An 11,095-nucleotide genomic window follows, 5' to 3' on the forward strand; every position below is an offset into this window, starting at 1 on the left:
CTCATGTCCAGGACAGAAAGAGGGACGTTTTATTGAAGGTATACATTTAATTTGGAATATATTAGTAAACTGAAAATATGTTAATAGTAATGTAATCCAAAATATGGGTGGTGGGTGGTGGTGGTGTGTGTGTGTGTGTGTGTGTGTGTGTGTGGGTGGGTGGGGGGGGGGGGGGTATTAAATTACTTGCGTAATATAAATACTATTTAATTTCGCGCCATTTTAGACGACTAGCCCAAAACTAAAGATTACTCTACCTACTGGCCTAGAAGTCATCCCTTGTGCGGACATGGAATGAATAAGGCTTTGCCAAAGCATGTCCAATTTGATCTTTTATAGGTGATTTGTATCCAAAAGCAGAGCACTATTATGTTCATAATATGCCACAGAAGAGCGCAGGTGATGATAGGGGAAGTAAGCAACTGAAAGCAAGTCGCACACGAGAGCTATCAGCGGAGTAAAACGTCACTAAATACTTCCTCTCAACTGTTAATTCATGACTTTGTTTGCGACTGTTATATTTTCATTTAGTTTCAAAATGTGGTTTTAGTTCATCTTTTCACTGGCCAGTTGGTTTTCAGATCAGCACTTGGCACACATTGTCCGCACCCGGTGTCACATTTTGTCGAGTGAAGTATTTTACCCACGACCTCGTGTGACGAATTATTCACTAAAATCTCCCGCACCCGGTGTGATATTTTGTCGACTGAAGTATTTTCACCACGACCACGTGTGACGAACAATTCACTAAAATATCCCGCACACGGAAACTATCAGTTGCGCAAAACGTCCCAAGTAATGTTTTCTTCTGCAGATGAATTTAGTGTGTGCTAGGCTTTAGAAAAGTGAGTAGTATGACCGTTTGCAAACCTTATGTTGACAATGGATGAGGCGGGTGAAAATGCTAAATTGTATGCTGCGTAACATACTTGTAGGACCAATATTTTGTAGTGTTTGCTTGATTGGTGGTTTGTGCTTATTTCAAGGTTCGGTGGTTATCTTTTGGGGGAAGGTTTTGGGTTGTTTTCTTTAATTTAATTTTTTGTTTGTTTGTTTGTTTGTTTGTTTGTTTTTGTTATTTGTTTTGGGTTTTTTTATTTTTTTTATTTTTTTATTTTTTTTTTTTTTTGTTTGTTTTGGGTGGTGGTAGTGGTGGTGATCATATTTAGTTTTTGTTTCTTTTTTGTTTAATTCTTTTTTATCGCTACGTTGGTGTTTTGTTTTGTTTCCTTTCTTGTTTTCGTTCTTGGTTTTTTGTTTTGTTGTTGTTGTTGTTGTTGTCGTCTCTCTCTCTCTCTCTCTCTCTCTCTCTCTCTCTCTCTCTCTCTCTCTCTCTCTCTCTCTCTCTCTCTCTCTCTCTCTCTCTCTCTCTCTCTTTGATATAAACATAACAAAACGATGTATAGTTGATAAACATCGTTCTTATGCGTAACACCGTTTGGTCACACCTTAACCATAACGTAACTCAGTGAGCTGACTGCAGTTTATTAAAAAAAAATAGTTTAAAAATTCGTTATTCCAACACGCATCGTGTAATCGTACCTTCAGCTTATCATAACTTCCCAAAAGCGATATGACATGGGTAAACACGGAAATGGATTTCAAGAACTCTTGATTCGCCATCCAATCTCTGGAACTAAATGCTTCACTCGCGCCAGCATTGAATTGAATCATCGGAGACGTAACGTGATAGGACTCGAGATTTCGGCAGAAAGCTTTTTTAGCCCGCAAAAACAAACAGCGAAAATAGTTTATTAAACGTGAGAGACGACATTCCTCTCGACCGGCAACATATACATGACCGAATCGATGACGATTGCTGATAGCGTGATGTATGTCTAGAAAATAGCAAGACCGTTTTGGAAATCTCGATATGTTTTCTGAACGAAAGAGTAAAGATGGTGGTGATTTCTGAGATGGCCAAAATCAATTATATCAACAAATAATTCACGTATCTTTTTCACTCTTTCTCTGTCTCTCTCTCTGTCTGTGTCTGTGTCTCTGTCTGTGTATCTGTCTGTCTGTCTGTCTGTCTGTCTGTCTCTCTCTCTCTCTCTCTCTCTCTCTCTCTCTCTCTCTCTCTCTCTCTCTCTCTCTCTCTCTCTCTCTCTCTCTCTCTCCCTCCCTCCCTCCCTCCCTCTCCCTCCCTCCCTCCCTCTCTCTCTCTCTCTCTCTCTCTCTCTCTCTCTCTCTCTCTCTCTCTCTCTCTCTCTCTCTCTCTCTCTCTCTCTCTCTCTCTCTCTCTCTCTCTACCGGCCTCGGTGGCGTAGTGGTAGGCCATCGGTCTACAGGCTAGTAGGTACTGGGTTCGGATCCCAGTCGAGGCATCGGATTTTTAATCCCGATACCGACTCCAAACACTGAGTGAGTGCTCCGCAAGGCTCAATGGGTAGGTGTAAACCACTTGCACCGACCAGTGATCCATAACTGGTTCAACAAAGGCCATGGTTTGTGCTATCCTGCCTGTGGGAAGCGCAAATAAAAGATCCCTTGCTGCTAATCAGAAGAGAAGCCCATATAGTGGCGACAGCGGGTTTCCTCTCAAAATCTGTGTGGTCCTTAACCATATGTCTGACGCCATATAACCGTAAATAAAATGTGTTGAGTGCGTCGTTAAATAAAACATTTCTTTCTTTCTTTTCTCTCTCTCTCTCTCTCTCTGCCCCCCCCCCCCCCCCCCCCCCCTCACCCCGCACCCAACCATATAAAATACTGGCTACGCCAAAGCCTACACACCTTGCCTCCTACTTCATTGGTCCCAATAAAGTTCTAAGCTACTAGTATTAAAGAAAGAAAGAAACAAACAATCACTCACCTCTATTGATATATCCACTAAATGTTTGCTGGGGAATTGGAACAGAACAAGCCAGACATTAGATGTCATCATTAGGTAGTATTAGATCAATGCACAGAAGTTTTAAATTTTTTTACATATTTAAATTAAATATGATTATAAATGTCAAACAGCGATCTATTGGCACATTTCTGAAGATGAACTAAATTCAGAAGAATGTGCGTACTATCGCTTTGACATCAATAACCAAAATGTCAAAGCATTATTGACGTCATGTCAGAGGAATGTTGACATTATTGTGGTAACGACTTCGGCAATTTGACCGGCCTCGGTGGCGTCGTGGTTAGGCCATCGGTCTACAGGCTGGTAGGTACTGGGTTCGGATCCCAGTCGAGGCATGGGATTCTTAATCCAGATACCGACTCCAAACCTCGAGTGAGTGCTCCGCAAGGCTCATTGGGTAGGTGTAAACCACTTGCACCAACCAGTGATCCATAACTGGTTCATCAAAGGCCATAGTTTGTGCTATGCCTGTGGGAAGCGCAAATAAAAGATCCCTTGCTGCCTGTCGTAAAAGAGTAGCCTATGTGGCGACAGCGGGTTTCCTCTTAAAAACAGTGTCAGAATGACCATATATTTGACGTCCAATAGCCGATGATAAGATAAAAAATCAATGTGCTCTAGTGGCGTCTTTGGCAATTTTCGTAACAACGGAAAATGTCGAAATACCATTGGAATGCGCACCTCCAGCACCCTCCCCCTGGACCCGCGCCTGACAGGGAATAACAGTAGCGCAGAACTACGTACAGTAATACTCCACTATCCGTCACCAGCAGCATTGAGAATTTTTATTTTTGGGAGCGATAGGAGTATTTTATTCTTAAGTAAAACTCAGACGAATGTGTGTAGTATCGCTTTGACATCAATAAGCATATTAAAACGTCAAAGCATTGTTGAGGTCACGTCAAAGGTTTATATTGACGCTTTTATGGTAACGTCTTCTGCAATTTTCGTATCTTAACGGGAAATGTCGAAATACCATTGGAATGCGCACCTCCAGCACCCTCCCACTGAATCCGCGCCTGCCAGGGAATAACAGTAGCGCAGAACTACGTACAGTAATACTCCACTATCCGTCACCGGCAGCATTGAGAATGCTAAACATATTAAGTACATACAAAATATTCGTGCACTAAAATAGCAGCCAGTTTGTTTTCGTATTCAACATGTAATTCCAAGTCTTAACCGAGTCGTGACGTAGCCCAGTGGTACAGCGCTCGCTCGATGCGCGGTCGGTATGGGATCGATTCTCGTCGGTGGGCCCATTGAGTTATTTCTCGTTCCAGCCAGTGCGTTGGTATGTACTACCCTGTCTGTGGGATGGTGCATTTAAAAGATCCCTTGCTGCTAATTGAAAAGAGTAGCCCATGAAGTGGCGACAGCGGGTTTCCTCCCTCAGTATCTGTGTGGTCCTTAACCATATGTCTGACGCCATATAACCGTAAATAAAATGTTGAATGCGTCGTTAAATAAAACATTTCCTTCTTACATCCTTAGAGGACGTTTTAATAATGTAAAATAAAGTAATATATATATATAATATTATTGCGATGCATTTTAACTTTTGGATGAGATAGAGGTATTTAATTCAAGGTAAAATTGTTATATTTCACAAGAAAAAATAATACGTGTAGTTCGGTCATTATGGAACACTAAGTGAATGCATGTTAAAGCTGCAATCTCCAGGTTTATATATATTATTTAACCATTTACAATAGACCATGCTTTTCGCCTATATCAGCAAGACTGTATGGGGGGGGGGGGGGGGGGGGGGTTAGATTTAGCACAAGTTTAAGGGGATTTATTTTCTAAGATTTGGTGAATTTTTAACATATATTAATATAATAGCATGTAGCTTGTGATCCTTAACTTGCGCCAAACGGTGACGGGACGTAGCCCAGTGGTAGAGCGCTCGCTTGGTGAGCGGTTGGTCTAGGATCATCTCCGTCAGTGGGTCCATTGGTTTATTTCTCGTCCCAGCACGACTGATATACCAAAGGCCGTGGTATGTGCTATCCTGTCTGTGGAATGGTGCATATAAAAGATCCCTTGTTAGCAATGACAAAAAGGTAGCGGGTTTCCTCTGTCAAATGTTCAAACGTTTGACATCGATTTGCCGATGATTAATAAATCAATGAGATCTAGTGGTGTTGTTCAACAAAACAAACTATTATATTATAAAAAGAAGAGGTTACGGGACCCTTGTGACCCCAGTCTTGTATCTAAACCTGCTAGTGGCATCGTTAAGCAAAACAAACTTTAACACACTTTAAATAAATGTATTAATCGCCTTATAGTATAACCGTAAGGATGGTACAGCATCCTTAAAAATTAAGGGAAGTTTACTGTTTGTCGTGTCTTTAAGTATAATCAAACTTTAGTTGGTAACACCTTGAGCATATTTACATCCATGATTAAAATTTGGTAGTTCGTTTATATTCTACGACTTGAGTGAATACACAGTGTAAACTGACGTACAAAACCACACCCAGACACACGCTCGTTATTCGTAAGTTCAGGGAATTATATGGCGTGTCTGGGTGGTGGGGTGGGGTGTCCAGGCTCTAGCGAGCGAAGTTTCTAGGGTGATATTCTGGTCATGGTCCCGGGAGAGGTGGGGGTAATTATATTTATAAAAATCGTTTTAAGTAAGGGCGGGGTTCAACTCCCAAACCCTTCCTCTGCACACGCGCCTGCTGTGTATTATTATACGTGCTATTGCTAAAGGGACATAACAACATGTTTATGCATGTCTTCTTTGTTGAAGTATGCAGAGTGCATTCCCCTTATATTTGATAAACAAAACAAAATATTGGGAATGATCAAAAGTGATGTGGTGTTCCCTTGCGCGTGTGCATGTCCGTGTGTCCGTGTATCCGTGTGTATACCATTTCATGAACTATTTATGACTCCTGTACCAGGATATAAACTACACAAGTTGTATCTTTGTTTCTTACCATTGTTTGGCACCCAACAGCCGATATATTATGTGTGCTGTGGTGTCGTTAAACATTCATATATTCAGCCATTCATTCATCCATCCATTCATCTATCCATCTATCTATCTATCCATCCGTCCGTCCGTCCGTCCATTATTGTTTTAGTGTCATACAACCAGATTTAAGTGTACTAAAAAGCTAATTTTCTGAAGCAGAGTTTATTCTTAGCACGTCTACAGACACTTGGTGGTTTTGATATTTCAACCCCTGCGCGTGCTGTAACCTCACCGTGATGCAGGGGTGTAACATTCTCTTTGAGAATGGCCAATACAGCATAAAATTGAAGTTTTAAGTAAAAGTCAGTATCTTTCTGTGATATTTGTATTTTTGCACAGTTCTTTACACTGTGTTTTTGTTTAAATCTTGAATTTTTATATTGATGTTGATCATCACTTTATTTGTTTGCATTACCATAGTTTGACACCCAATAGTCGATGTATTTTTCGTGCTGGGGTGTCATTAAACATTCATTCATTCATTCATTCATTCATGATATTTCAATAATAATAATAATTATCATCGTCGTCATCGTGGTCATCGTCATCATCAACATTATTACTACTACTACTACTACTACTACTACTACTACTACTACTACTACTACTACTACTACTACTACTATTATTTACTACTACTACTACTACTACTACTACTACTACTACTATTAGCAGTAGTATTAGTATTATTTGTGGCAGTAGTAGTAGTAGTAGTAGTAATATTTTAGATCATATGTACAGATATGAAAGTACAACCAATAAACAAGTAGTAGTAGTAGTAGTCGTAGTAGTGGCAGTAGTAGTAGTAGTAGTAGTAGTAGTAGTAGTAGTAGTAGTAGTGGCAGTAGTAGTAGTAGTAGTAGTAGTAGTAGTAGTAGTAGTAGTGGCAGTAGTAGTAGTAGTAGTAGTAGTAGTAGTATTTTAGATCATATGTACAGATATGAAAGTACAACCAATAAACAAGTAGTAGTTGTAGTAGTAGTAGTCGTAGTAGTAGTAGTAGTAGTAGTAGTAGTAGTAGTGGCAGTAGTAGTAGTAGTAGTAGTAGTAGTAGTACGTGGCAGTAGTAGTAGTAGTAGTGGTAGTAGTAGTGGTATAGTAGTAGTAGTAGTAGTAGTAGTAGTAGTAGTAGTAGTAGTGATAGTAGTAGTAGTAGTAGTAGTAGTGGCAGTAGTAGTAGTATTAGTAGTAGTAGTAGTAGTAGTAGTAGTGGCAGTAGTAGTAGTAGTGGCAGTAGTAGTAGTAGTAGCAGTAGCAGTAGTAGTAGTAGTAAGTAGTAGTAGTAGTAGTAGTAGTAGTAGTAGTAGTAGTAGTAGTAGTAGTAGTAGTAGTAGTAATATTTTAGATCATATGTACAGATATGAAAGTACAACCAATAAACAAAGACAACTTTTATTTTCTGACGTAATTTGTTGACAGTATATAAATAACGTCACCGATGACGTCATTGGGTTTTGAGAAAGTTATGAAAACGTACCTGTATGAGAAACGACAAACACGACGTAAGAACAAAATCAGCTGATTGCAAATTAAGTACGTGAGTTGATACCGTAGTAGGTTTTTATGCAATAACTGACATTTTCTAGGATTTCATACACATTGGCGTAGCCACGATTTTATAGGGGGGGGGGGGGGGGGGGGGGGGGCAACCCACTATTGGGAGCGGGGTGTAACACACTGTGCATGTATCGTGAAAAACCTTGAACCGGGCTACACCATAAACTGGTCTATTTACATATGACTTGTGTTTAAAGAATCTGACATCAAAATACTGTTGTTGAATTAAGAAAACCTTCCCAAAATCAGCACTAACGAGGAAAGGACAAGTAGACATTCAAACTATTTTTATACATACAGGAATGCATACACGACCGCCATTTTGCACTGTGCGCACTATATGACGTGTAATATTAAACAAACCTAAATAAACAAGTTTCACACCGCAGTCCTTGTCAAAGTCCCGTCGGCTTCGCAGATTCATTGCATAAGAGTTTTGGTGACGTCACGTGATACGCGTCACTCTTGAAAAACAATAGCCCGCTTTACGGCAGTAGATAAAGAATGGTAGCACTAGATTATGACATGCATTTAATATCTTCAAGTTCCAGCCAGTGCACCTGGTACACTGCTGGTATATCAAAGACCGTGGTATGTGCTATCCTGCATGTGGGATGGTGCATATGAAAGATCCATTGGTGCTAATGGAAAAGTATAGCGGTTTTCCTGTCTAACACTATAAGTCAAAATTACCAAATGTTTGACATCGAATAGCCGATGATTAATAAATCAATGTGCTCTAGTGGTGTCGTTATGCAACACAAACTTTTTAATCTCTTCACAACAGAAAATGGCATGGTCATTAACATTTGTTGGCTGATTTTGACAATAAAGTGAACAAGGTAAAACATTTCGTACACACACACACAAACACGCACACACACATGTACGCGCACACACACAAACACACACACATATGCAGGCACGCGCACACACACACACACACAGACACCACACATACGCAGGCACGCGCACACACACACACACACACACACACACACCACACACACATACGCAGGCACGCGCGCGTATTTGTACAGCGTATTTTATTTATCTCACTTGTGCTCGCTTGCAGGTTTTACCTAATTAATATTACAAATATGGTAACTGATTACTATTACTGACAAACCGATTGAATGAATGAATGAATGAATGAATGAATGAATGAATGATTGATTGAATGAATGAATAAATGCATGTTTACCGATGCCCCAACACGATGATACAAACGGGCTACATAGACCTGTACAAAGTTTAAACAAAGACGTATATTATATAGGTCCTTCAAACACAAAATGGCTCATACGACCAGTCGCATTCATCTCAATGTGGGGCGGAACGTAGACTAGTGGGAAAGCGTTCACATGATACGCGATCGATCTCGGATCATAATGATAATCGTAATCATCATAATGATACTATAATGATAAACATAATATTTTTTTAAAGGACACAAAAAGAAAAACAAAAACAACAGTGAAAAAAAACCGCAAACAAGCAAAGCACACACAACAATAGCGAAATAAATAATTATGCATCTGTTTATGCGCGTGTGTGACAGTGTGTGTTTCTGTGTGTGCGTGCCTGCGTGTGTGTGTGTTTGCGGTGTGTGTATGTGTGTGTGTGTCTGTGTGTGTCTGTGTGTGTGTGTGTGTGGGTGTGTGTGTGTGTGTGTGTGTCTGTCTGTGTGTGTGTGTCTGTGTGTGTATCTCTGTGTGTGTGTGTGTGTGTGTGTGTGTGTGTGTGTGTGTGTGTGTGTGCTAGCGTGTGTTAGCGTGTGTTAGCGTGGAGGGGATTCGTTCGCTAAAGTTTAACTGTCAGTACAAACCCTCATACATACAACAGTTCAATTACTGTGCACAACTAGTAACCAGTGTTCTTTCTTCTTTCTTTCTTCTAGAAAATAGAATTCACCACCAATTGCAGGCAGCCCTAGTTAAGAGAAATCACCTGTTAATCCAAATCTTTGTCTATTCCAAAGTACCTAAATAGTACCGAGCGAATTCGGAACTCGTGCTATATTTGAGAATCAACTGGAATGAGAAATAATTTAGAATCAACTGGAAAGAGAAATAATTTAGATTCAACTGGAAAGAGAAATAACTGAGAAAAGAAAGAGAAACGAAATAAACAAAATGAGGAAAATGGGAGACCGTTTAAAAAGAGAAAAGGTAGAGAAGAAACCAGAAATAGAAAAAATAGATGGCAAAGAGGAACTAAACAGAGGAGAAAAAGTCGAGAAAAAAGATAGCATAGAGAAAAAACAAAGCATAGAGAAAATAGACGAAGACACCGAACGAGTCAGAAGAGACACAGTAGAGAGAAAGGAAACAATGGAAATAGAGATTACAAAAACTATAGATAGCATAGAGAATATAGGAGGAAAAGAGAAAACAGGTATCATAGATAAAATAAATGGGAACGATAAACTAGAGAGAAGAGAAGAGAGAGAGAAAATAGACATTATAAAGAACAGACAGGAAATAAAGAACACAACAACGAAAATATAAAGAAAATTGAGAACACGGAGAATAAAGAAGACATAGTGGAAATAGAGAACACACAAACAAACGAAGAAAACGTAGATAGCGGAGAGGGAAATGAAAGCATAGACAACACGGAAGGAAATAACGATCTTGAGAAAAAATATGGCTTAGAGAAGAAGAACGAAGAACTTGACAGTGGTATGTGGCATGCAGAAATATTAAAGACAATAGAAATAGAGACAAGCGAGAATATAGAAAAAAGAAACAGTAAAGAGAAAATTGAGAAGACAGGAGTGCTAGATAAAAGAGACACACAAGAGAGACAAGGGGGTAACTTTAATAAAATACAACTTTTAGAGAAACTGCAAGGTATAGAGACGATTAGAGAAGAGGGATTGGACAAAACAGATAGCATAGAGAAATTGGAAAGCACAGAGAGAAGAGAGGGAAATGTTGAACTAGAAAAGAGATGTGGCCTAGAGAATGTAGAGGGAAAAGAACTCGACAAGAGAGACAATGCCGAGAAAAGCGATGATATTTTGATTATAGAACTGTTAGAGAAACTACAAATAGGGCAAAGAGACGGAACACATGAACTAGAGGAAAGACGTAGCATAGAGAAGATGCATGTAATAGAACGGATGGAGAAAATAGACGAGAGAGAAGAGGAACTAGACCAACAAGACACAATAGAGATTGAAGAGATTAAAGTCATAGAGAAAATAGAAAGCATAGATAACACAAAAGTGAATGACAATTTGGAGAAACAATATGGCCGAGCGAAGGGACAGGAGATAGAAGAACTTGACAAGAAAGACGAAACGGAGAGACACGAGGATATTGTCAATGCAGAACTATTAGAGAAAATAAAAATAGAGAAACGTGACGGAAGAGGAGAAGTACAGGAAGTAAATAGCGTATACAAAACAGAGGGAAACGAAGATCTAGACAAAAGAGAGAATATTGAGACAACGGAGAAAACACATGACGTAGAAGTAGAAGAAATAGACAAATCTCAGAAAATACAAGACATATATAGCATGGAGAAAACCGAAGAAACAGAAAGCATGGAGAAAAACGAAGAAATGGATAAAACACAGAAAATAGAGGTAGATAGTGTAGAGAAGAAAGAAGAAATAGATAGCATGGAGAAAATAACCAAACGAGACACAGTAGAGCTAATGTATGGCGTTAAGGACATTG

At 39.5% G+C, this 11,095-nt stretch overlaps 1 protein-coding gene across 1 annotated transcript in view; it reads left to right on the forward strand.

Moving 5' to 3' along the window:
* Positions 1-7,288: 7,288 nt before the first annotated feature.
* LOC121379699 (zinc finger CCCH domain-containing protein 13-like) overlaps positions 7,289-11,095 on the forward strand; it is an 11,336-nt gene continuing 7,529 nt past the window's right edge. Inside the window, exons 1-2 of the mRNA XM_041508353.1 lie at positions 7,289-7,382; positions 9,307-11,095. The exon at positions 9,307-11,095 is cut by the window's right edge and continues 680 nt beyond it. Coding sequence (XP_041364287.1) covers positions 10,093-11,095 — 1,003 coding nt within the window. The 5' untranslated portion in view covers positions 7,289-7,382; positions 9,307-10,092. The remainder of the gene's footprint in view (positions 7,383-9,306) is intronic.

Source organism: Gigantopelta aegis, chromosome 2 (genome assembly GCF_016097555.1).
Source record: "Gigantopelta aegis isolate Gae_Host chromosome 2, Gae_host_genome, whole genome shotgun sequence".
Taxonomy (NCBI): Eukaryota; Metazoa; Mollusca; class Gastropoda; order Neomphalida; family Peltospiridae; genus Gigantopelta; species Gigantopelta aegis.